The 27,295-nt window shown below is 42.0% G+C and overlaps 1 protein-coding gene across 1 annotated transcript in view; it reads left to right on the forward strand.

The window, feature by feature from the left end:
* The window catches only part of KCNH5 (potassium voltage-gated channel subfamily H member 5), a 160,162-nt gene that overhangs the window by 24,008 nt on the left and 108,859 nt on the right, over nt 1–27,295 (forward strand). The window contains exons 4-6 of the mRNA XM_040602321.1: nt 1,946–2,074; nt 18,642–18,757; nt 22,528–22,920. Coding sequence (XP_040458255.1) covers nt 1,946–2,074; nt 18,642–18,757; nt 22,528–22,920 — 638 coding nt within the window. The remainder of the gene's footprint in view (nt 1–1,945; nt 2,075–18,641; nt 18,758–22,527; nt 22,921–27,295) is intronic.

Consider the following 27,295-nt stretch of genomic DNA (forward strand, 5'->3'; position numbering starts at 1 on the left):
GGAGATTTTGAGATTTGCAGGTTGCTTTCCCATCCTTCTTTCCTTTGCCACAGAGGTGATCTTTAGGAGCTGATGTTCTCTGGCAGCACCCACATGACTGCTGACTTCACGTGCCCCCTTGACATTTTATCCCAGCTTGCAGGTTTCAGGTTCAGACCTGAAAGTTTGCTACAACTTTCTTCTGCTTTACTGAATTCCCTCATCTATAGTCCTCAGGTCTGCCCACCAAACTATTCAGCAACCACGTTAGGCATGCATATATATGTGTATATATGGTAATACTCAGGAAATCTTTTTGCCTGCTTTTGCCCAAATTGCTGCTTCTACAGCAGTAGCCACCTTGCCTCTGTGTTTGATTTTTATCAGTGCTGTTGAACAGGTTATTTTGCCTACTTACTTTCAGAGCCTTTCAAAAGTTGCCAATGAGTTGCCAGGTGTAAGTGCAAGTATGGTATTACTCTGGAGAGCTGCAGCACTCTGTTTTAGAGCTTATGAAAGAGTCTTTTATCTTGGGCTAGCAACTGGGAATTGAGATAAGCAACTAATCAGCATAATGGCTTTGGAATTATCACAAAAAGCAGTCCCCCATCTCTCCCACTTCTCCAGTTTACTGCTGGTGAGTTACTGGTTTAATCCCAGTTCAGTAATGCTGAATTCTGTCATGAACACTTGTGGATTTTAACCTTCCCCCAGTAGTCCTAGTCCAAATGGGTTTAATTGCCCTCTGGGCATCTATCCTGCAGTTCCTGGCACAGCTCTCGGATGTGGTGCATTAGAGGAGGTTTGGGGGACCCAGTGGTGCCTGTGGGATAACAGTGGGCAAGCAGCTTGTCTCTGTGTCAGCTCACAGGCTGGCATTCAGGAGCTCAGGAGAAAAGCCATTATGTCAACTGGCTGAAAGCACATCAAATCCTGGAGGTAATTAGCTGGTTGTGAAGGTATTTATAGTGCAGTGTATGTAAGTGCAATTTTGGGAGGAAGGGGACACAGCCATGGGCATGGAGCTTTGCAGGATGGAAAGCATCTCTGATATTCATATCCTTGCAGTTGAATAGGATGCTTCAAAGCGAATTGGTTGAAGTCTTTTAGGATTTTGACCCTTACACAGCAGATCTGCATGTTGATAGGGGACTGCCATGTGCGTTTCAGCTAAGGAGGAAACAAGACCAGTTTCAGCTCTTGAGCACCTGCAGGAGCCCTGTGTGAACAATGAGGATTTACCAAAAGCTGTGCTAACCACTCCAACACTGTAGACATTTTTTTTGATGTTTATTTGTTGAGTGGTAGGATTTGAAGAATATTTTGTATTTCTTTCAAAAGCTCAATAGAGATAACTGCGTTGTGAGAGTGCTCCACTGGGCAGGACAATGAGGAAGTGGAGAGTATGACCTGAAACACAAAAAGGAAATCGGATCTCCTGATTTGTCCTGATAGGACATCAGAGGCTATGTCTGGATTAGCTCAGGTCCTCTTAAATAATGGAGTAACATCAAGTTTTGAGCATTTGACAGTATACTCCATCAGTTTTGGATTTGATCGCTCAATGTTATCCATATTATGAAGGAGGAATCAAAGATAACATCCATCAGTTTTTGGTTTTTTTTCTTGCCTTCCTACCTTGCAGGCACTAAGTTTGTGAGACGTGCCGGGGGAAAAAAAAGAACAAGAGAGGAAGAATAATATGTTTTATTTCAGAATGGAGATTTATGAAACATCCTGTCTCTGCTTATCACCTGATTAGATTAATGAAGCTGTAAAAATGAGAATATGTTGTTTTCCTTTGCAGAGGTAAAATTGAAAGATCTGGAAGATGTAGAAGTATTGAGATATGGTCCTAAACTACATGTGTGTTATATTAACATATAAATAATGAAATATTCTGTGTATAGGCTGGGGAAAGTTTGTGCTGCACCACAGTCCAATTTCACCTTTTTCTCTGCTTTAGGAACCCCAGTTTGGTTCTACATGCAAATTGCACCTATAAGAAATGAGCATGAAAAAGTCGTTTTGTTCTTGTGCACTTTTAAGGATATCACTTTGTTCAAACAACCGATTGAAGATGATTCAACAAAAGGTAAATATGAAATACACTATTATTTTTTGTAAATTATAAAGTACATGCTTGAGCTCAGTCCTGTGGCAGGGATGTCGTGCCTGTGATCTGTCTTGAATTCAGACAATTCAGAATCAAGAGTTTCAATGCCACTCTCCTATATTATTGCTTAAAAATAAAAGACAAATCACCACAAGTACAAATTCCCTAATAACATTTTGCCAGAGTCATAAACCTTCCTTTTCCTTTGTAATTTCACAGCTGGCATTTGCTAAAAATGACATAGTTTTGAGTCATTACTGTGTTGTTTTGTGAGACCTTTCTCCTAAGGGGCTGGCATCTTCTTTTCAGAAAAAAGTAATTTCAGTTTCTTTGTGCTGAGGTGTTGATATTTCCTCACTTTCTTACTCTTGGAGCTGAAGTGCAAAAGAAACAGCCTGTTTGGGTCCTTTGTTATTGGTCAGCAATGGTGACTGCATGGCAGTGGACCTCGCACGTGTTAATTCACAGCTGCTGGTGGTGATGTGTGTTGAGATGCGCCATGCTCTCATCACCTAACGACCCATGGCCAGACCCGCAGCTTGGCACAAGAGAGAACTGGGGGGGGAAAGGTGGAGAGGATCTAGGAGCATCCTCTGCTTTGGTTATAAGGTGTATGTCTTGTGTCAGGTTCACTTGTTTATTGCTTTGGGTAAAATAATGCATGCTTACATAAAGAAGGGCATTTATGCCACAGCAGCCACATCCTATCTTCTCTTGGAAGTTGCCTTCTGATGATTATTTCCTTGCTATATTTTTCACTGCATGTTTAAGAAAGGCTTGTTTTCTCACTGAGAGCAACGTGTGCTCTAAGCTGTCTTCTTTAGGATAAACTTGGTGTCATTTGAATGCAAACAGGTTTTGAACTAATTTCTTATGATCTAGGTAACGCTTACTATAGGAGTTTGTGTAACTGAAAAGTAGATTTATAAAGACAGACTTAAAATAAACCAAAAAGCCTCTCTTTGGGCTAATGCCAAATATAAGAACTTTTTTGTCTGGAGGGTATATTATCCTTGAAGTCCTAAGATCCTGATACAGGAATACCTTCTCAGCCATCGTAAGCTCTATTGCCTCTCCAATTTAGCTGGCAAACTGCAAATGTTCCTTTATTTCACTTTCAGTTCTTTAACGTGGAATTCTTCTGCCTGGAAATAATCTTTTTTTTTTTTTTTTTTTAGGATAAATGCTAGTTAATTGAAAGGACTTCAGTTGTAGAGGTCTGAAGGCATCAGACAGGCTGCTTGCTGCAGTGTATATAATACGTAGTAGGAACTCATAAAGGAAAAAAAACCAGTCTTTGCAAGGATCCTCTTGTAGGATTACCTATTTGATGCTTTGTGTGGGGGGACTGAGATGTATCTCACATGGAACCAACCCTCAACCCTCCCCCCTTTCGCTGGCTCTACCCCACTTCCCACAGTATGTAGTTGCACTGAGGAGCGCATGGCTGCGGTAGGACAGGGAAAACATTGGAGGTGGCTCCCAAATGTAGAAATGATGAATGTTGCCTCCTTTGGATTCTTGGCCTGGGAGATTTGTATTCTGCTGCCTTCCCTGGGGAGGCAGGGGTGTGCTGAGGGGACTGAGCTCTCCTCCTCCCCATCTTGTGGCTGAGGAGGAGCAGAATCCACCCGGCATCCATTATAGGAACAATAATGTTCCTATGGGAAAGAGCAATAGCTGTGAAGTGCGTAACTTGTGTACTGCTGTTCCCCAGTGAAGGGTACCATTAGTTAAAATGCCAGGTATTGACGACGAGCATTGCAAAATATTGTTGTCGGCAGCCAGAGAGGTTTGTTTCCACAAACCTTGAAACGAAACATCGCAGAAAGCAGTACAGTCTCTCAAGTGCCTTTAAGGTGTATGATTGGAGTCTTAAGAATTTGCTTAAGGTCATTTGATTAGAGCATTGGTTAACATTGATATGTCCAACAAGCTCCATGATTACACACCACTGACCCAGTTTTTCTGCTGCTTTTGCAGAAATTAGGACTTTTCTTTTATATTCTTCATATAAAAAAAATTCAAATATTTGCACCATTTTACTACAAGGATGGGGAAACAGCGCTGTTGCATTACCCTTGGTGTGTCAACTGGGTGGATCTGTGAGATCCCAGGGCACTGGGATCTCAGTGCTGTTTTGTCAGACATAGTGCTAGGAGAGGTGCATAATTCATTGTCCCTGCAGATAACATTACAATGTGCTTAGAAGTTGTCAGGCCACTTTCTTTTTGAATTGTGAGATTGGTAAACATATACATTACAATTTAGTAGAGAAAATTCAAACTTTTGTAAAAAGTATTTCGGTAAAATACTGCTCTTGAGTGCTGGGAGTTGTCATTGAAAGGGCTATTTTTTTTTCCCTTTTAAAAGAAGGATTTTGCTTCAGAAATTCTACCAGGACCATGCAATACATAATACATAAATAACTGTGGTGCAGATGAGTTACTGTCTATTACTTATGGGAGCAGTAAATTTGAGATAAAAAATTCAACAGAAATAAAATATTGATGCCATTATGCAATAATCTCTGTACCAATATATTCTGCACTGTTCGAAGGTATGTTGCTTTGTTGTGAAGCTTCAGTATATCACACTCCTATGAGGTACAAAGATTTGTTTTTTAAATCATAACAATGGGTGTATCTACACTGCAGGGTGTCTGTGTGTCCTGGCTCCTGGAATAAATGGTTGGGTTTGCCAGATCTGCTTCTGGTGGCTGCAGTGCGGTCAGCATCTCTTGTAGATCTTGCAAGGGAGCAGCAGTTTCAGGGGGCAGGGAGTGGTACCCAGGTGCTGAGGATGCAGAACTGCTCAGAAGTGTTGAGAAGCTTGTTGTATTTGTGAAAACAGGACATACAAATAAAAGAAAATAGTTGTCTTACTACAAAGCACATTGCAAGGGAGAGTTGGGATTTATTTTTCTCCGATAGAGGCTCAAAAACGTGCTTGTTTACAGGCTCAGTACAAAAAATACAGTTGGCGTCATGGGGACTAGCCCTGTGTGAGTGAGGGGAGTTAGAGAGGTCTGGGGCACTGTGACACTACTTACCTGTGTGCTCACTGTTTGCTGTGTATTAATACTGTCAGAGAGGAGGAGGAGGCTTTGCTTGCAGGAGGGAGTAAAAGTAATGAAAAATTTTCCTGGGTCACCCAGGAGACTGTGAATTTGTTGCAGTCCAGAAAGCTGTTAAAACTTATTGGACTTAAAGCAAGACTGGAGAAAAGGGATATTTAAAACCGACCTTCCTCTGATAAAACATAAAGGCAGGGATCAAAAGCCTTCTTTTCTGAGAGGGTATGGGCAGTTCGACACTAAAGACTTGACTGACTTGTTTTCTTGTTACCTGTTCGGGCATCTGTTATCACTGGGCAATGCGTGGGAGACCTATGATGTATAGCACTGTAACAGTGACCAAGAAGTACTGCTGATTCCTTGTAAATGGAAAATTACTTGAAGTGTCTAACCATGTGAAAGTGTAAAAAAAAAAAAAAACCAAACAACAAAACACAACAAAAAAAACCCAAACCAACCCCAACCAAACGAAAAATAAACAGCCACTGAAAAACAAAAGAACAACAAAAAGCCAAATGCACCCCACACCCACACCCCATAAACAAACAAACCCAAACTAAAACCCAGCATCTCAAGTAGAAGCAGTGAAGATAATAACGGAAGGAAATGTCAGCCACCTGGATGCAGGTGCCATCAACAAGTCTGGAGGGTAGGGAGAACACCCTCCGTTGACTTGCTTTATGGTTTGTAGTGCCTGGGCTCCTTACTGGCTTGCTGGGTGAGCTGTGGATGGTGGCAGTGTGGAAGAAGAGGTGTGAGAATTAGTGGCAGCAGAGATGATGTCACAGGAGATGATGGCCGCACTTGGTAGTGACTGGGACAATGCCTTATTTTCCGGTGAAGGAGCTGTGCTGTTTGTCTGGTCTCTCTTTCTTTCCTTCTCCTGCTTCTCTTTGGTAACGTGAACATTTGTCTGATCTGGATTCAGTACCAAGCAGTAGATCCTGCCTGTGGTGGTGGAGGGCCAGATCCCCAGGTGTCCTGGCTGAATGTCTAGCACAGCAGAGGTGGAAGGTCGTTACAAGCATATGAATGGTCATATTGTGTGTTTTCTTCCAGAGGATAAAACCCAAAGAATCTTTCTTTTTATGTTTGTACCATTGTAGGGTCACAGCTGGGTGCTTTTTATCAGCTTGCTGTGCTTTTATTCTGTCTTTACCCAATGGCCTTTTAAAAACATCTGAAGACTTTCAGTCGCTCCAAAGACACACAGTGGTAATAATCTTATGTTTATTTGTCAGAAAAAAATGAAGTCATTTTTCTGAGCCCTAACTATTAGAAGGGCAAATAGGGCCACTTAAAATGTTAACATCATTTGAAGCCAGGAGTGTTGTAGATTATAGCAAACTGAAAGTTTAAGGCTAGAAAAAAACTGGTATTTTTTTTTTTGGCCAAAAGCGGAGTTTCACCTAGTTGTGCAATGGCTTTATTCCCTTTGTGTCATCAGTGAAGAAGAAAAAGTGGCCTCTAGGTAAACTTGGAATTTTTTTTCAGCTAGGATTCTTACTGGTTATCTTGAGTCTCTTGAGTGAAATATCAAGCTTTTCAGCTGCTGGAAGTCATTGGGAAGTTCTGGTGAGTACTGATGGGACGCTGAATTAGGATGCAAAGATGAGTTAATGAGGCCCCCACAGCTCAGGACTGTGTGCTGTTGACAGATGGGATCAGGAGATGGCACAGCAGTATCCTGAACTTGGGTGGGTTTTTTTCCACTTGATGGATCCAGACTTTGATAATCAAGAGTGTCTGGGACAATGCTGTAATGCTTCCAGTGATATAACTCTTTATGGTTATATAACTCTATATAATGATACAACTCTATCTCAGAGTGTGACAGGGCTATAAAAAGTGTGGTAGTTGCAGAAATACGCACTTTTGCTGGCTAATCCTTGCTAAGCCTATAATTCTGATCCTTTTTTATCTTTAATAAGTGCAAGTTATTAAGCATATATAACTAGTTGCACATGGGAACTTTTTTTTTTCTTGAGGGGGTATCAATCCTGGTGATAATAGAAGTGGGTAGAGGGATTAGAGCATGAAAATGAGGTTTCTACCTTTAGCTGAAGCACAGCGTACCCTGTTAAATACATCACCTTGACGGTAATCCACAACAGTAATTTAGCAGGTCAGAATTTGGATACCCTTGCCATGTTTTTATTGCACTTTTCCATGGCTGTAATAACAAGGGTCTTGGTGCTGTGGAGACAGACTTGTTCTGGCACTGCTTCCTATTGCTCTGATCTGCAGAGTTTCACCCCCAGTGCCTTCAGGCACCAAGGAGATCACCTCCATCCCTCCGTCCTCCTCTGGGTCTGGAATGCAGCATCCAAGGACATCTGGGCCTTGAGAAAGGACTTTGAGGCTCTGTGTGTGTAAAGAGAAGTGGTCATTTGCCAGGACACCAGGTAGGCTTCTAGTGCCAAGAGTAGACAGCTCAGAGGAATGATGCTATGATGCAGTCTCTTGGTATTTGAAACCATCCATTTTGGATGAGCACAGCTTGCTAGTAACCAGGAAAACTTTCCGAGGTCACTTCACTCCTGTTCCTGTAGTTACTGTCTTTAGTGACGTGCTGTGGCGCTTCTAGCAGACACTGCAAAGGCTGAACAGTCACAAGGAGTTTCCTCTCTGTTTTCATTGCTCCTAGAGGTCCTTCTCCAAGGCTTTATTTCTATCCCCCTTTGCTTGCTTTGCTGCTGTCAGAGACCCACCATGATGAAGAAGAAAGAATTTCCATATCCAGGGCTGTTTGTTTTCCTTCACAGAAATAAAGTACTTTTCTGAATCGAGTATTGCCTTTTGAGGCCTTTGTGTGCTCCATCAACAACCCACAGTGCACATTAACTGCCTGTAAATTTCTAGAAGCTAAAGTGCAATGAAAAAGAAATCCTATTGAAATCAAATCTAACCCTGTGAGAGATTGAATTAAACTGGTTGTTGATCTTTGAAGCAGTAACTGTTTGTAGATTGATACCCTTTCTATGTAGAAAACTGAACATTCATAAACCATATATGTAATAATAAGTATAAATATAGTTGAGATATTTAGGAGTGTAATCGGTATATCACAGGGCATCACATTTCACTAAAGTTACTCCTCTGCTGCACCCGTTAACTTTTGTGTAACTAAACCATCCCCTCCAGACAAACATCCAGTATTGATTTAAAAGTCTGAAAAGCCCAAGGGTCCACAACATTCCTTCATATTTCTTTTGCTTTTTCATTACACTTTTGGCTTTAAAAAAGCGTCATATTTAAAGTAACGTGGCTTCAGCTTCTTGCAGTGGCATCTTACACATTTTTTTCTACTTGCTAAAAAAGTCCCATTAAGGCATTTACACATATAATCAAGTCATCGCTCCACCTTCTTATGATAAACTGAATGAGTTGAGCTCCTTAAACCTCTGTCCAGCCTGAATTTGGAGGTCTGGTGTGCTGGGTTGACCTTGGCTGGACTCCAGGTACCCACAGAGCGATTCCCACTCTTCTCCTCAGCAGAACAAAGGGGAGAAAATAAGATGGAAAAAACTCCCTTGTGGGTCAACATAAAGGCAGTTTAACAAAGCAATAGCAAAAGTTGCGTGCACGGAAGCAAAGGAAAACAGAAGATGTTATTCTCTACTTCCCATCAGCAGGTGATGCTCAGCCACTTCCCGGGAGATAGGGCTTCATCAGTATGTGTAGTGGTTGCTCCAAAAGATAAACATCATAAATAATGGATGCCCCCCTGTCCTCCTCTTTTCTCTTAGCACTTAGATCTGAGCAGATGCCATATGGTATGGAATGATGTCTCTGGTCAGTTGGGGTCAGCTGTCCTGGCTGTGTCCACTCCCAAGCCCTTGCCCACCCCCAGCCTGCCAGTGAGGGGCAGGGAAGGCTGGAGGGCCAGCCTTGGTGCTGTGCCAGCGCTGCTCAGCAGCGGGCAAAACACCCGTGTGTTACCACCACCTTTCCAGCTGCCAGTGCGAGCACAGCACCAGGAGGGCTGCTACGGGGCTCAGCCAGACCCAATACATCTGGTGATGGCAGATGCACAGACACTTACCTGCACTTTAATTCAGCTCATCGGCAGCAGTAGGGATGAAGCTGTGGTGGCACGGACTTCAGCCTCCAGTTCCCTTGTCAGTTTTTGTGGCCAGTATTGTAGCCAGGTGAGTTCACAGCTAACTTCTCAATATTGCCATTGCTTAGCCTCTCCAAGCCTAGCTCTTACTGTTGTATATCCAAGGAGCAGGTGACTTAGCCAAAGCAAACCACATGCTCATCTACTAAGACCTCTGGATCCTTTTCAGAACTGTTCTTTGCTAGGGACATTTCCCGCTCCCATGCTGGAGATAAATGGGCAGATGCCCAGTTATCAAGCACATCATCTTGCACGACTGTCCTCACTGCTGTTTAACATTCCTCTAATCTTCTTGTCATCTGGACATTTTATCAGTCATCTTACAATGACTTTCAAACCATAGAGAAAAGGACTGAATAGAAGGGGACCTGTCCAGAAAGTGCTCGGTAATAATGTTTTACTGTTTTCTGCTACTTCTTGTTTGATATCTGCCAGGTAGCAAGTTCTTCACCCATTTAACCCATGATTTACTAAACTGTTATGGTGACACAAGTCGAGACGGACTGAAAAACACCATATCACTGTAGATGGGTTCAGACAAAATGGCTCTTTACTGCTTTGTCATATTGCTTATGTATCTTAGATAGTACATGTGTCAGACCCTGACAGGCTTTCTGTCATCTTCTTCTTGCTTGCTATTTGCTGTTGCTGTATGTGCCCATATGCTGCGGTTTTAAGTTCCGGGTTTTCACATCCCGTTTACATACCTGACAATTTGTGACTGTCTCAAGGGTACACGACTATGTCTTCAAGGTCAACCAACTTGTCTGCAGACCCGCTGCAGACCCCTCCACTGTGTAGTCTTAATATTTTGTCAAGAGTGTCACACAGTGTCAGTTCAGTGAAGAGTAGCGTATAAGAGGATTTGGCCAGGCTGTGGCTCTGAGGTGGTTCAAGTGCAGCACCAGGATGAGGTGGTGTTACGAGATGAGCACTGTGGCTGTGCCGATTTGGGAGCTGTTGGGTCCTTGGCTGCAGGTGGGAGAAAACCAAGGGCAGCCGCTGCATCAAGTCAATGGTCCCTGTTGTTTCCCAGCCCATGCCCAGAAAGGGAGCACTGGTATAGGGAGCTGCCCTGGCTCATGCCTCTCTGGCGTACATCACACATATGTGTGGCTCTGGCTGGCCATTGTATTTGGCTTACAGCTTGTTCTGTCAAGGCATTTGGCTGTCTTCCTGATCCAAATTTATACTCTTACAAAATAATGAAATTAACGTTGTGGGGCATTTTACATCATTTTGTATTGACAGCCATTCGTGATGTTCCTTTCCTTTTCTTTCTTATTAAACGTATTGAAACTCAGATCAGCTTTTCTCGCATTTTGCCTGGCACTGAGATCAAGCTGAGCAACCTGTAATTACTGGGGTCAGCCTGTTCGCCCTTTCTGCATATGGGTGCAGAAAGCCTTTTGATTGTACTCTGGGAGTCCTTTAAAAACTTCATTGTTACTGTAATAAATCCAGCCAGAGAAGGATTTTTCCCATATGTCTTTAGCTTTCCACGTCCATTCTCATTAACCATAATTTCTCATTCACATGCTCACAAGGTCCCTCTGTCTTCCCACCCCGTATGCTTTATTATATGCTGTTTTTTTTCAATTCTAGCAGCTGCCTTCCTTTTGACCCTGAGCTGGTATAGTCCTTTTTCCTTGACCACTGAATGGCACCGTTTTGCTATCTGACAAACTCCTAAAAGCCAGTTGACTGACATTTACAGGACTTAGTCTTTTCTTTTTTCTTCCCCAAATTTACACTTGTTTTTATATACTTATGGGAAATAAGTTCTTGGTGGCCCTGTGTGTGTGCATAAGGTTTAGCTTCAGTTGCAGAAACATGGAATTTAAGAAGTTGTGCGCTGTAAATTTATGGCTATGTCAGAATTAAATTTAAAAATGCATTGTATACCAAATGTAGTCTCGTGGTATGTAAATCTTAGCATTTTTCATCAGTAGATCTCAAAATGGCTTGCAAAGTAGGTCATTAGCCTTATCTTCATTTTGAGGAGAAGAAACTGAAACTCAGAAAGGTGAAGTGATATGCCCAAGATATTACCCATTAATTCTCCACCCATTTTGAGCTCCTCAATAGCTGTAGTGGGGGGGTGGTAACTGGGGGTACAATGCTGATCAAGAACGGAGGTCAGATGTAAAAAAAAAAAATCCCAAGAGTACAGTCATTATCAGACAGTGGAACGCAGGATTTCAAATCAGGAAATGTATCCTAATATTTTGAATTACATTTGAATAGACTCTGTGATTCTTCAGTCTGTAAATTGTTTTACTGCATCGTGGGAGTGCTTGAGCATTGTTTGACTATTATTCTATTTATTCAGGAATCTCATTTATTCCTCTCTCTCTAACAAAGCAAACCCAGGCTGATGACTTTTTTTTTTTTTTTTTTTTGAAGAGACCATGAGCTCTTTCAGCCATACTTCACCTACAATGAAGAGCAAACAGACAGCCATTGTAATGATTTTACTGTCCGAATATCTAGAAATGGTTGAGATTTGTAGATGCTAACTGTAGATGCAAGAGGATGATCTGTGTTGTCAATTGCATTCCGTGCTGCCTAACTCTGAGCAGTGCTAGCTCTTTGCCTTTGTAGGTAAGTCATGGAGTATATATTATTTAAGCATTCTGTATGTTATCTCCTCCGTAAGGAGGAGAACAACCACCTTTCCATGGTCTGGAGGTGTTCGTTATACTTCTGCAGGTGGGAATTAACATGAGCATTGCTGAAATCACCCTCTGCAGTTGTTTTTCACGCAAAATATTTGTCTTAACCCAAGTGTTTTCACTGCAGTCTAAGATACTGGATAGTTCCCTGTTACACTGATTTAAAAGCCATCATTATTTCTGATCCTTTTAAGACCAGACAAACCTTGACAAAAAGGTTAATTGCAACCCAATAGAGCTACAGTAATGTTTTATTAGGGGGAGCTAGTCATGTCTAGATTTTCCAGAGCAAGTACACTATAAAGAACATTGATATCTCGTCTTGAGATTTTGAACTCTTCATAAACTCTGAGGTATGAATTTAGCTCTAAAATAGTATAGTTTATGAACTAGAGATTTTAATTAATTTTTTTTCAGTGTGGCTGCTAGCTAGGTGGCTAAATCTGTATTTGGACCTCTACAAAACTCCAGAGAGATTGTGGATTTTCAACTGCTAATGAAATTATGGGGAGAATTTGAAGAGTCTTCTCGCTTGTGGATACTTACATTTGAAAATATTTGCTGTTATCTTTGAAGGTGATGGGTAGGGCTATTGACTGCTGAGGTTTGTACAGGGAAGGTGGCTGAAGCACTAGTAGATCAAAACAGCCCAAGTCTTTTTTGCTCATTAGCCTGTGCCAGGGCAGGGACTTCACCCTGGCTGAGGGAACTGCCCGGCTCTGACCCGGTGCCTTGGTGGGAACGTCCCTGTGGGACAGGCACCGGGATTCGCTCCTTGGTGCGAGTGGGAGCACGGTGAGGTGGTTCACAGTTTTTGATGGAGTCTAACCAAATCTCTGCCTGCTTTTTCACTTTGGGAGAAATGAGAGGGATTAAAAAGTTTTGTCTCCAGATAGCCGTTAGGAAACAGTGATTCGTTTCTGTCCCATCACTTTCAGCATCACTTCTGCTTGGTGAAGCCTCTCTGGCTGGACTTTCTTTGGACATCTTTTAGCCTGGTCCTTTTCATTCTCTGCCATACACTGCAACAGCATCTTTGACCTGGATGACGTTTCTCCTTAGAGAAGGCAGCAGGATGAGGGAGAGGGTGTTGGAGATGGATGAGTGTTTGTGTACTGGATTGATCTGCAGGATGTATTAATGGGAAGGAGACTGGTGAACAGAAGGGCAGAGAGAGAGCTCCTTGTGGCAATGCAAGAGTGCGGCTCACAGAAGGTCCCTGAACCCAGAGTGAGCAGTGAGTGTGGTGTTGGAGAAGAGCTGTTAGGAGGGCAGCTGCTGCAGAGCTGTTCCTATCCCAGCTGTCCAGTATAAAACAATGACCGATTCAGAATCTCAGGAAGAAAGATGCGTGGGCATAATACTACTCTTGTTGGAAGAGTAGCTGATGGAAAAGTACATGCTATGGTGAATAAGGGGTTTCAGGTGAGATAGTTTGGACTTTCTGACAGTGGAGGGGTGGTAGGATCAAGTTCTAAGCTGGAAATACTGTGTTCCCCTTGGACGCCACATAATTTCTGTAGTGGTGTATGGACCTAGTGAGTGGCTGAGAGAGCATCAGAGACCCATCTGGAAAGCTTTTCCCTCTCTGAGGAAGTGTTTGGGTGCTCTGCTTTGCTTGACTATTGCCTACCTCCTTTCTGTGCTCCTGCACTCCCTCAGACATCCAGGCACAACATTAACAGCTTCAAGTCATGTCATAGTGTCTAAGGTTTGAAAGAAATACCAATTTAATTTTTTTTAAATTTAGTACTCTGGGTTTTTTTCCCCCTTCAGAGAAACCTTTGGCTCAGCTGTTGCATGAAGTGTGCCACAAGTCATCCCTGGCTCAGTTAGCCCCACAGTCAGAGGGCTGTCAAGTTGGAAGTCTTAATTAAAGCAAGAGATGTGGTTTTGTAGATGTAAAATATTTAATTATGACTAAAATTCATGGAGGAATTAAGAAGTTGCATGCTTGGAAGGACAGCCTTACAGCTGGGCCAAGGCAGAGACTAGTTCATGTCTATCAGTATGCTTGCCTTCTTCATGTCCTATTTTTGTAACTGTATGGAATTGTTAAACCTGCATCTTCAGTTTATTTAAAATGCAGGAATTTTAATTCGAGTAATGGGTAGGAACAGGGAAACGTTTTGCTAGGCTCCTACTTAAGAACAGACCCGTGTTTTGGATCATGAGAATGAATGCAGATTATGAGATATTTTTTTTTCAAAGCAGGGGTACAAATTCTTCCAGTTTTGTCCGTGAATCAGAAAGTAATTAAAAAGAACCAGGAAAACCAATCATTTTATGTGTATGTTATTCCACAGTTTTTCAGTTTGAGGTAGTTAGCATCTTCCTCTGAAATACCCAGTTTAACTTCTTGTAAGGGGAAGCAGCTGCTGGCCTGATCTGGTGTGTGATCTGATGATGTTCACTTTGTTTGCAAGAATTTGAGTACAGTGTTGCAAGTTCAGGGTGTTATTTTTTCAAATGGTGCTGGGGAAGAAAGATGCAATCCAGCTGAGCTGAAGACAGAATCAGCAGTGTTGCATTTTCTCACAGAGTTCCCACCTCCCCACTCCCCCACTCCCCCCTGCACCTGCTATTTGTTCTGCTCCTTCACTCCTTCCAGACTGAAAATATCTGTGAGGACAAGCGGCCACTAATACGTGGGATCAAATTATCATTCTTTTCAAGTCTCAGTAGAGGAAAAGAAAGGAGAGAATTGTTTGAAGAAACATTGACAGCAGTAGGCAGCTATGCAAATTTTGCCTGGTCTATTTAAACATACACATTGGTTTTAAATATAATTCTGAACTTACCCCGTCTACAACAAGGTCAAGAAACGGAGAAATGTACCCTGTACAGATTATTTCAGACGTGAGGCAGCCTGTATACATTTTCACCTTCCCACTCATGCCCCAGCATCTTGCTGTTGCTATGTTTTTAATTCCCTTTGGGTGTAAATAGGAAACAAAAGAACTTGGTACTTTTTCACGCTATTGCAGATGGATAGATTGGAGCACGTAGAATAATGCAGGACTTTGTGGTGAATTAGGAAAAAAGTCATGTTGGTGTATTCTGTACTTCCAATGCCTAGAATCATGGGCTTCACAGTGAAAATGTGAAGTCTCTAAATGGGGCTGGAAGGGTTTTTGCAAAAGATCTGCGCTAGCACAAAGCAGAGCTTTGGTCTTGGTGGAGAAAGGACATGATGAAATGGTTTGCTCTGTGAAAAGAAGAGGTCAGACCAGATGTGAGCAGAGTGGTAACCCTGCATGCTAAAATATGTGGCTGCTTTCTTTCACATGACCTTGATGATCTTACCAAGGTGGAAAGAGAGTATTTGAAAAACTCATAGTTCTTTCCTTTCTTTTTATTTTTACCGCAAAAAGATTGCTGTTGTTTGTATGTGTCTTACTCCAGCTCCTTGTTGTACATCTTCCTCAACTTCCCCCAGGCTTTTCTGTAGATGTGGCTAATGCAGAACAGATGTTTTTCTTGCCCAAGATAGTGACAAGGGGTTTCTTACCAGTTTTGCATGTGTAAGAGGAGGGGCATTTTTGAAGCCCATGTTTTGGTGAGTGGGATCTCTCAGCCTGTGAAGCACCATGGGAAAGGATTTCTAGAGAGTATATGAAGCCATCTCCTATCATTGCCAGTCCGTGACTCTTCTCCAACTCCTTTATTTAATCACTGTACTGATTAATTCCCTAAACCTTAGAAAATAAAGTAAAACTTGAATCATTAACCATCAGCTATCAGAAATCACAGAATGGTTGAGGTTAGATGAGACTTCTGGAGGTCACCTTGTCCAACCCCCCAGCTGCCCATGCCCATACAGTTTTTGAGTATCTTCACGGAAGGATGGAGACTCCACATCATCTTCGGGCAACTTGTGCTAGTGCTTGGTCACCTTCACAGTAACAGTGTTTCCTGATGTTCAGAAGGAACCTCCTGTGTTTCGTTTTGTGCCCATTGCCCCGGCCCTGTCACTGGGCACCACTGAAAAGAGCCTGAGGTCCATCCCCTTTGCACCTTCTCTTCAGATATTTATATACATTAATAAGATCATGCGCCCATCCACGCCCACCCACCCCCCCCCCCCCACACACACACCCACCCCCCCTGCCCAAGCCTGTTCTCCAGGCTGAACCATCCCAGTTCTTTCAGCCTTTCCTCGTAGGAGAGGTGCTCCAGATGCTCTTTACTCATCTTTGTGGCCCTTTGTTGGACATAGTTTGTCCGTATCTCCCTTGTACTGGGGAGCCCAGAGTTAGGCACAACGCTCCAGGTACTGGCCTCTCAGGTGCTGAGTTAGATGGGAAGGATCACCTCCTTTGACCTGCTGGCAATACTTTGTCTAATGCGAACGGTACCCTTGGCTGCCTTCATTGCCACACAGGCATGTTGCTGGCTTGTGCTCAGCCTGGCCCACCAGGAACCCCAGTTTATTTTCTGCCAAGCTGCTTTCCAGCTGGGGAGCCCCCAACATGTATTGGTGTGTGTGGTTGTACTTCCTTAGGTACTTTGGACTTCTTGTTGAACTTCATGAGGTTCTTGTGAGAACTGGAGTAGCTGACAGAGCTGAAATGTGACAAATAAGGGTGTTTGGGACTGAATCCAGCAGTTTGGCTGTGCTGGTTTTGGCTTTGCCAAGCACTTTTCCATCACTTTTCTATCAGCTCGGTGGGGTAGGGTGACAAACAACTAAAGTTTGGGGACTGGCCTGAATTCATCCCCATGGACCATAGGGAAGTGTCTGTCAGGGGAGGAGAGCACTGTAAGCATGTGCATGTTTGGGTGAGTACCTGCCCAGGGTCTGGGGGTGGGTGACCACCTGCCCAGAGGAGAGCTGCTCTTTTCCTCTGGTTCTTGCAGCATGGCTGTAGGGTGCCAAAAGCAATTGGCTGGATGCACTGTGGCCTCAGCAGTTGTGAGAAGTGTCGAGGCAGAACAGTCGCAACGCTGCTGCTGTGCTCACTTGCTCTTTGAAATCACTGGCTAAGAAAGATAAAAACAGTTCTGATTTTTGTCTTAAACCTATCTTCCTGCCACAATTTTGTATATGATTAGGAAAAAGAACCACAGGATTAGGAAAAAACACATTTTTTTCCTAGAAATTCATAGTTCATACTCAGATCACTATAGTCTGTCTTAAACTTGCTTTCTACAGAAGATGCATGGTCCTAATAGAATCCCTTGTAAGCTTGAGAAGCGTGAAGTGTGTCTGAAATGCACATTTAAGGTTTAGATTTGAAAAGTTAATAATATTCCTATTTTTTACTTTTTCCCAGTGCATTTTTTATGTGCCTTTTTGAGGTCGTATGTAAATAGCCAGGCACAAATGGTTCGTTCTGTGCTGATGGTGTATCATGGTATTTAGATATGTTCTGATTGCTGCATGATGAAAAATGGATTTGCATTTTTGTGAATGTGATATAAATGTAGCAAATTGAAAAGCCAAACTAAATTTTTTTTTGAAGTTTTATTGTCTTGTCTGTTCTCTGCTCTTCGTTTTATCTAATCCTGGGCTTCCCTTAACTTTTCAAGTCCCTGACATCGTTTCTCAGATTTGATGTTTCCCCCAGTTTTCACCTACTTAGCATTCAAGTTAAATAAAAGTAAAACCTTCTCCTGAACCCATTTCCTGTCCATAACTTGTTTGATATTCTGTACACAGCTGTGTAGTAAAATACCAGGTTATACCTGGCTAACCTGAATGTTGAACATCTCCTTCAGTGTTCTTGGGGAGGCAGTTCCTTCCTGTGGATACTTGGATTTTCAGTTTTCCTGCTTAACACTGAGGTGCTACACTGCTTGAACCCCTGGCATTTTCTTTGCTACTGCTGATTTACCTCATCAGTTGACACATCCACGCCAGCTGTCACATTTGGGTGTTTTTCCAGCAGGATTGACTTGACATGTTCTCGGGTTGGTGCCGCTGTCAGTAACAAACTCTGCTTACTCCTTTCTGAATGCTGCAGAAAAAATTTCCCCAGGGGTGGCCCAGTGTGTGGGTCTCAAGCTACCATTAAGGCAGCTGTTTATCATTAGTTTAGCAGCTAAATGTATTTCTTAATGCCATTTAAAATCTAGTGCTAAATCTCTTTAAAGTCTTTTTTTTTTCTGTCTGAAGCATTGCTGTTGCTGTAGCCCTGAATTTCACTGGGTTTTTTTAATAGTTTTTTTCAAAGTTTTAGTTTTATCCCTGAAGACCTGTTGGGGCAGGAAACAGTAAAGACTTGAGGATCAGACTTTTGGGGCTGCTCCAGTGGCCCTGAGTCAGCAGGAACCTTTCTGCATGTGGGGAGGATTTTATTTCAACAGGATTTGCAGACTAGGGAAGCCTTTGCATTAACTTCAGTGGCTTAGAATTAGATTTCAGCAGCACAGTAACTCCCCAGAAGGGTGAAAGCACAATGTGATCCCTCTAACACAATGTCTCCAAAAGGCAGAAGAAAGAACAAGCCAGAGCATTGTGATTTTACTCAGATTTACTCGTGGTTGCCTTGAAGCAGCAATATTTTTCCTCTTTCGCAAGGTCTTTAAGCTTGGAGCCTGAAGCTGTTCTGTGCAGCAATTCAGAGAAACTATTCAAATCTGAGACTTGGTATCGGGAACATGAAAGGAGATTTACTGGCGATGAATGAGCTCCGAGTACTTTTGACATGATTTTCTTCTTTCCCACAGGTTGGACAAAGTTTGCTCGGTTGACGCGGGCCCTGACAAACAGTCGGAGTGTGCTGCAGCAGCTGACGCCGATGAACAAGGCTGAGGTCGTGCACAAACACTCCCGGTTAGCCGAAGTAAGTGGGGCAGATGCCAGCCTGCTCCCTTCATAAGTCAGGAAGAGACATAGGGAAAAACCCCATGCTAATTCTCATTAATAAATGATATTTTTAGAGGAAAATATTTCCCAACTCTCATTTTCCCAACGTCTCCTCTGTTTATCCTGAAGCAGCAGTGTGTGCTAAGCCCACGCTTCTGGGGCAGGCCATGCTCTTTCAGTCATGAAAACAGTCTCCATAGGTCACTTTTACTTACGTGGCCCTGTTTCTGTGCATGCAGTTCTGTTTGCTGGTTGTTGCTTAACTTGGAGTGCAGAGTGTGCTCCTTTACGTGCTGTCTCACAGCAACATGGAACCAGATTGATGTCCTTGATTCCTGTGGATGGTCACTTACTCTCCCAGGGAAATGGGATTGTTTGAGAAACCTCTTTGGAAGCATCCATGTCTGGGTACCTGGGGTTGTACAGCCACGCTGACTACATATACACCTTTATCTTTACTTTCTTGTATAGTCGTTCCTGCAGTATTTTGCTCCTCATTTTTTTCTTCAGAACTGATGAAATGAACTCTTTGGCAGGTTGCAAACATCTCCTTAACAGTGCAGATGGTGCAACAAGTGAATGCCTTCAGGTTAACTGATGAAACAAAGGTACTGCTTTTGTCGTCATGTCCATCGGTAATGAAAAATATCCAGATCAAAATTATATGGTCAAAATACATGGGCTACTGAATTACAGCCCTACCACCTTCTGCCAGAGAGCTTGTCCTGTGTTCAATGCTAAGAACTGGTAGCAGCTTTAAATGTGTTTGGTTTTTGTTGTGTTTTGTTTTTTTTTTCATTCCCCTTCTGGTTTTCGTGGACTTTGATAATAAAACCTCTACTTAAATTAAAATCAGAATGGAAACCCACAGCTTTCAGGTGTCAGCTCTGTGATGTTTTCCTTTAAATTATCCCATACCAATAGCTTGAATGACTGATGAGTTTCTCTTACATGTTGCTTTTCTGATTCATGACATTTCAGTGTTCGTAAATACATTGATATCCGTTATTGGTTTAGTCTAGAGAACAAAACACGGGAGAAGATATGGTAGCAATATTCAAATAAGTCTTAAAGCAGTTGCATAGGATGAGGGAGGAAATTGTTCATGAGGACCACTATAGCTAGAGAAAAAGTAATGGCATTAAGCCACAGTGAGGAAAGGTTAGATCAGGCAGTAAGAAAAGCTCTTGTAAGAGAGCAGGTTGTCTCGGGAACAGGTTGCTTGGCGGGTGTGCAGTCCCCTCTCTTACAAGTTGTTTAGAGCTGCAGAGTGCTGTCAGAGTGCAGGCACGCCATTGTTGTACAGGCCCCGTTTTCAGTATTCCTGTGTCTGTGGAGGAGTGTTATTGTCACAGCTCATCCCTTGCAGAAAATACCGCCCACCTTTATCAGGCTTAGCAGTTATTGGCCATTTTTGTTAGTTGCATACAGGAATAATTCAGAGAGTCTGTGATGAATGCAGCTAACAAGATACTGTGTATTCTTTAGTGGTTTAAAATTAAAAATTCATGCAGCATGAAAGAAATAATCATTATAGTTCAGTGGTCTCCACAGCCACTTGCCACCCACTCACCATGTCAAACTCAGCATGATATTATGTTAAGAATAATAATTATGCTTTTACAGTATCATGGGAGCTCCTAAGCGCTCCACAACTAGAGGCATAGGGAACTATCAAGCATATGTTCATTGCATTTGGCTCGAGCCCTCAGTAGCTATTATTCCAGCTATAGTGAGTCTGTTTCCAGCTTCTGCCCCAGTGAACAAGGCAGGGAACAAATATGTCTGGAGAAACCAAGGAGAGAAGTCCCAGTACTGTTTTGTTATGACAGAAAGTGTTGACCACAGATGAGTCCAGACAGATAACTGGAGATAATGACCAGCTTATAAGTCAAAGCCAAAATGGTGTGTTAAGTGCAGGGGACAATTCTGACATTAAAAGAAATTTCATGGATTTGCACAAAGGCTGCTGTGAAAAAATGACTGGTTTGATCATTGCTTTTATTCCAGGGGAGGACCCGTGGATCCACCAGGACATTCAGTGTGCCACAGTGGCCAGCTGAACCTTGCCTGCTGGCCGGCTACAGGCATGCTGTTAGCAAGTCTTGTCCTGGTCACTGAGGAAGGGACACTCGAAGCCTCATACTTTTATGAGTCTCACCAGGGGTTTGGCATCTGTGAGGGTCTCTAGAGTGCCATTGGGACCACACAACTCGGTGTGCCTTGCTTTTCAGCTGGAGCTCAACACATGGCTTTTTGTTACACCAAAGCTGGTGTGATATGAGGCTGTAGGCAAAGGGAGAAGCCATGGTCTCCTGGAGGTCTCTGCTGCACTCTCACTGCTGCCTGTGTTGGGGGTCTAGTGGTTTTTTGGCTACAGGATAAATTTGTGCAACTCAGCTGACTTCATAGAAAACAAATGACTAACTAATGTAACAGTAGGTTAGTTTTTCATCGTATTGGTTTTAACTGACTTTCCTCACAGAAAAAAATTGCTAAATGTGACCTTAGGGAGGGTGGGAATAGGTAGGCAGAAGTAGGTTTGCATCCTATCAGATCACAGTCTGACATTGGGCCAGATTAGACATGTTGGGAAGCCACATCCTCCAACACAGAATAAGGCAGGCTGCTGTTGTTGTCCCTTGGTGATTTTTGAGGAACAGATTTTCGGTAGAGCTGACTTTTGCTGTCTAATCTCAGTAACGGCTTTCTCATCTTAAAAATAAGACTGAAAGAATTAATGGAAAATCCCTATCTGTGGTATTCATACTCTTAGTTGTTGTGCTGTTTATTCAGAGCCATTCACTCCTCTTCACTGAGGAAACATCCTGCTTTTGATAGTTTTTACGTGTATAGGACTGCCATACACAATCCAACTGTCCCTGCAAAGATGGTGCATCAGGTGTAGGGCTGAAATGAGTTTAAAAATTGCTGGGATTGTATGTTTTATCCCATACAGACTTGAGATCTCCAAATGTAAAAAGTGTTACTAGTTCCAAAATAGACATGAATCTTTCAGTTGTTGGTGCAATATATTGTCATGTTGTGTGTTCCTTTGTGCTTTTGTTTCTTGTGTTGGACTGAGACAAGAGGTAATTAGATTATCTGGGAGGAATGTCTTAAGCAAATTTGGCTTGGTTCCTTTGCAATGTTTCTAGTTTCACTTTTTACAAAAGTCCATGTGCAGGAGGTTATAGTCGTATGCAAAAAAGAAAAGTAATTAGGAGAAATAAAAGAGAACCTACTAGCAATGCTGAGCTTGTAAAAGCAAAAACTCTTTGAAGGAGGTGAGAAGGAAGCATGATATTGCCAGGGTGTTAGGGCAGAAATTGTGCACGCAATGCTTTGTTTTAGGAGGTGGTCAGCCAACAAGGCTGAAGTCTGGTTTACCTTTGATAGGGTATTTTTCTGGCTCAACAGTGGTTTAAAAAAGGGGTCAGGCATGAAGAGTTAGTCTTGTAACACTTCAAAATATGAAGGAATACTTGTGTGTATAACTGCAGAGCATAAGCTGTTGTGTCAGTTTCTCCTCAGTCCGTCAGCAAAGACCTTAGATGCTATGCTGTTCCCATTCATCAAGTGGCAGCTGCCTCCATAGATTCTTAATACATCAGATAATTTAGAAACTGCAGGTTGAATTGCAGTGTTCAATGAACACAGTCCTGTCTTTATGCTGTTCCTTACAGAAATCCCCTTATTGGATCATATTCATTAAAACCAGTAACATTTGCTTTCTGTCTTTTATAGGTTCTTCAGCTGGGATCTGATATTCTTCCTCAGTACAAGCAAGAAGCTCCAAAGACTCCACCACACATTATACTGCATTATTGTGCTTTTAAGACCACTTGGGACTGGGTCATCTTAATTCTAACCTTCTACACAGCAATTATGGTTCCATATAATGTCTCCTTCAAGACAAAACAGAACAACATTGCCTGGCTCGTGCTGGACAGCGTCGTGGATGTTATTTTTCTGGTTGACATTGTTTTGAACTTTCATACGACCTTTGTTGGCCCTGGCGGAGAGGTTATATCTGATCCTAAACTCATAAGGATGAACTACCTGAAAACATGGTTTGTGATTGATCTTCTGTCCTGTTTACCATATGACATCATCAATGCCTTTGAGAATGTGGATGAGGTAAGTGATGGCAGTCCACCTCAAAAAACTTGTTTTAATTAGGAGTTAATTTAGGTGCATGCTCCCAGGCATCTGACAGCAATAAGAAGCAACTGAAGCTCTGTGCAAATATGGAGGGGTGGCCTTAAGCTGCTGGATTTTACCTACGTGGCACTCCTGTGTCGGAGAAGAGGTATCTTAAGATTTGGGTACCACGTGTGGATGTGTGCATTAATGGATGTGGGGTTTGGAATTGCTTTTCATCCAAAAGCGTTGTTGTACATCCATATCCAAATAGGCTGGAGCAGTTGAGATGTCCCCCTGCCACAGCCTCCTTTTTAAGCTCATAGCCAGTGATTGCCCTTAAGCAGTCCTAACCCATTGCAGGGCAATCTAATACAGCTTAATGTAAATAATCAAAACTCTGTATCTGCTCTGACTGAAGCTGGTGGCAAGTTTGCCACTGACTTACGTGGAAATACAGAATGTCTCTGAATGAGAATTTTAAAAATCCTGCCCTAGAATTCTTGAACCATGCTGTAATTTTTTTTTGTGATGTCTTTTTAAATATCTGATTGAGAGGGAGGTTTATCTCATTTTTTTTTAAACAGTTCTTGATCTACTGCTGGAATTTTAGAAAAACTGTAGAAACTGATTGAGGAGAGAAGACATAAATGTCTTGAATGGAAACTAAATTAAAGCTTTTTAACTGCTAAATGTATTAACATTTATGAAATTGAGCTTGTAGCCTAAGATAATAGAGAAAACAAGCAATAGCTACAACATAATGCATGCACAAGTCAGCGTAGAGAAAATTCATTATTAAACTGCAACTATAATGGCATTAGGACTTGTTTTAATTTTTCTTTAGGGCCGTAAAGAGATGAAAAAGCCTCTGTTCATTTTTTGACATTTCAACAGCTTTCTCTTAGAACACCATTGAGTAGTGTTGTTTGGTTTTTTTAATTCTCAAATTCTGCAGTTGTGTATCCTCACTATATAAAATCTACATTCTTATTTTTTAGTGCAGACTTTGTAGAGCTCCTTTAAAATTCCATCCCTGTCTCTTTGCTGAGTACCATCTTTTGACATTGTTCCACTTTATTTATAGCAAATACGACAGAAGTGATAATACTTGCAGCTTAAATTCAAGATCATCTGAGGGCTCCCCATCTGAAAGCAGGTTGTATAGTCAGGGTGTGTAAGGAGGTGCTATTATCAAGGTTGTAAATATAATACAGGTTTATAAAATAGCCAATTTCAGACTGAGAAACCTGATTTTTATAGAAGTGCAATGTTCTTTCCAGATTTTTGTGCTTTAATATGTAAAACAAACAGAAAATTTCTGTACCCAAGCAGTACAGATTTAGATGACGAGCTTAACCTCTTTCTCTAACATATAGATGGAAAATAAACAAACTATCTGTAATATTTGTGACAGTGAAGGGGATCATTGGCATAGTGCACTATAATTGAGGCATGCTTAAAGTGGCAAACTTTAACCAAAATGTAATAAAAATAGCAAGGTATCATGAGCTCCAGTGATCCTGGAGCTGCTGTCATTTACCTTCAAACATATGAAATACCGACTCATTTTTAAGAGAACAGATAGTAACATTTATTTCTCATGAAATGGGGTGTTATGGCCCTGGAGCCTCCAGCAGACACTGGAGTATTATAACTGCTTATGTACTAGCATGCAAAGCCCTCCACCTCCAGTTTCCCCTAGTACCTGAAAAGAATTGAAGTGATTATGAAAACAGGTATGTAAACAGTCAGTTTTTTCTCCTTGGGTTAACATTTTGCCTTTTTTCTGTCTTCCAGTAGAGATTTGTGTCTGTGTGTGTGTGCGTGTCTGTGTGTGTGCGAGAGACAATGTCTTCCTTTGTGACATTTAAGTCTTCTGAGGCGGTCAGTGTGTTCTGGGTGGTTGTAGTTACCAATGCTCTTTATCTTCATTTGACTTTTAGCATTTATTTTAACTGGCTTTTCTTTTCTGGGGTTTAACTTTCTTGCTCGCTAGCAGCAGTGTGCTCAAACACTGTTCATAGATAAAGAATAACTAAATCAATAAGCTTAATTTGGAAGAAATAATCTGATTGATTAAAAGGAGAGTGTTTCTCATTAGAAGGTGAATGTTTCCTCCTTAGGACAAGTAGGAGAGAGCAGAGTTCTTTTAGCTCTTGATTCTGGTAGGTTTTAGTTCTTTATCTTGGCCCGTGGTGTTGGATGAGGGCATTTGTCTTTAGCATTAAAGAAGGTGATTGTGGCACTTCGGTGAAAGTTAACTGAAAATCAGAGCTTAGTGGTATAGACCTTGTGGGCAGAGTCCTGGTGCTCTCTGTGGTCTTGGTATGGTGGCAGAGGATGGACCTAAATCAGAGTGATTAGCCCTAAAAGCCAGCTGAGTAAAAGGTGGCTTTCCAAACTTCCCTCGTGTGTCCCACCTCCATCCTCCTTTTTCCACATAAAGCATCAGATGCAGTTTTGTTAGTAGATACAGGACTAGGTGGGGAGGACATCACTGCAGGCCGTTTCTTTTCCTCCTTATGGGCAGGTTTCTCACACATAAGGAAGGATAAAGCCAAGGAACTTTAAGGTTTGTGTCTCTATTGTATATGTGCATTACTATATGTGATAAAGGTGCTTGGAGGTTCTTATGCACAGGCTGCTGAGTCTTTGTACGAGATGCCTTATGCAGGTGAGTGCTGTTTATAATGTCAGAATTAAGGACGTAATTGAAAGATTTTTTAAAAAGGAGTTTGAAGAAAGGAAATGTGAGTTTTGTTACTGAGGATTGGAGTTCTTCAAAGGCAGTTAGTTTTGGCTGGAGTAGGAAGCGTCCTTTCCATCACGGAAAACATTAGGCCAAGGCCACAGTGTTGTGAAATTCCCACCTGAAGGAAACATGACTGCAAATCAAAGTTATGTTGTTATTGAGAAGATGTAAAGCCTTAACAGAAGGATATGATGAAAATAATTATGACACACAAATTGAGAATTTGGGGGGATTAAGATGGTTTGAGGCAGAATTAGAAGTGTAGTTTTCCATGCTTGGAGTTACAGAGCCAGGTTCTTTCAGTCTGCTCGGGGGGGTTTGGGTGTATGACAAGGAGGGGAAAGGTAAGATAATGAGAGAGAGAGAGATACCTTGCACAGCACAGAGTGATCTAAATTGATGTGATGGATGAGGAATTAAGTATGTAAGTGGTACTGAAAGGGTAGGAAAACAAGGTAAAATAGGCTGGAGAAAAATGAGCTGAGAGAGAGGAAAGTGGAATCCTTAGTGAGATACGTACTTTATTTAAGAAAATTGGTAGGGTGATAGTCCCAGAAATCAGAAAAATACATGGCATCTTTTCTAATTGGGAAACATTATTTGCACTGAAATACATCCTAGTTAAACCAAAGCCACATCGAAAACCTTTCATATGTAGTAGTGTGAGAAAGGACACTAAAACATACTGAGGAATCTAGCCAGTTTTTAAGGTATGAACCAGAATGGAGGATGTGTGCTCAGAGTTTCTGAAACTAGGCTGTTTTTTAAAATATTTTTTTAAAAGTAAAAAAGTTCTCTGAAACTCCAGATTTAGTCCAAAAGTGCATGTCTGCCTCTTCTTTTAAATTAAAAGAAAAACAAAAATAAACAACAACAAAAAAAGGAGTTTGGAGTAATGGGGAATATGGTGTTTGGATCCAAAGATGATCAGAGTGGTGTGTGTTGGAAGGAGCCTTAAAGATCATCTAGTTCCACCCCCTGCCATGAGCAGGGACACCTTCCTCAGACCAGGTTGCTCAAACCCCGTCCATTCTGGTCACACGAAGTTGCTATCGTTATTAGGCTGTGAAGTACGTAGCGACTGAAAGTTCGATTTTTGTCTTGGCGTTACCTGTCACTTGTGATTCTCATTTTTTTCCCCTGAGTACTTTGGCTGTATGTATCAGCTCTTCCATTGGTGTATGCACCATCACTTATGTTTCTAAAATCTAAGCCCCTGCTTTTGAAGCTAGATAATTATGTTACCTTGAGGCTTAACCTAGATATGGTTCCACCTACTAGAGAGATGTAAATATCCAATGACTGTCAGTCTGGGCTACCAAAAGGTGGTTTTTGGAATGGGTAACCATCAATTCCATACAAGTCAAATTATCAGTCACACTGCAGATAGTCAGCAGATGGGTTTACCGTGTGCCTGAGGATGCTGATCCCATTTGTTGTTCAGATATGATCAAACCATGCTGCAGCTCCCTTTGGGACCAGATGGATTTATATCCCAGGGAAACCAGGATGTTGTGCAGGTGCTTGGCTCTTGTCCCCACATGGACCCATGCAACTGGGAGAGTACCTGGAGCTGGCAGGCCCTCAGGTACTCACACTCAGATACACGCAAGCTAA

Source organism: Falco naumanni, chromosome 7 (assembly GCF_017639655.2).
Source record: "Falco naumanni isolate bFalNau1 chromosome 7, bFalNau1.pat, whole genome shotgun sequence".
NCBI lineage: Eukaryota > Metazoa > Chordata > Aves > Falconiformes > Falconidae > Falco > Falco naumanni.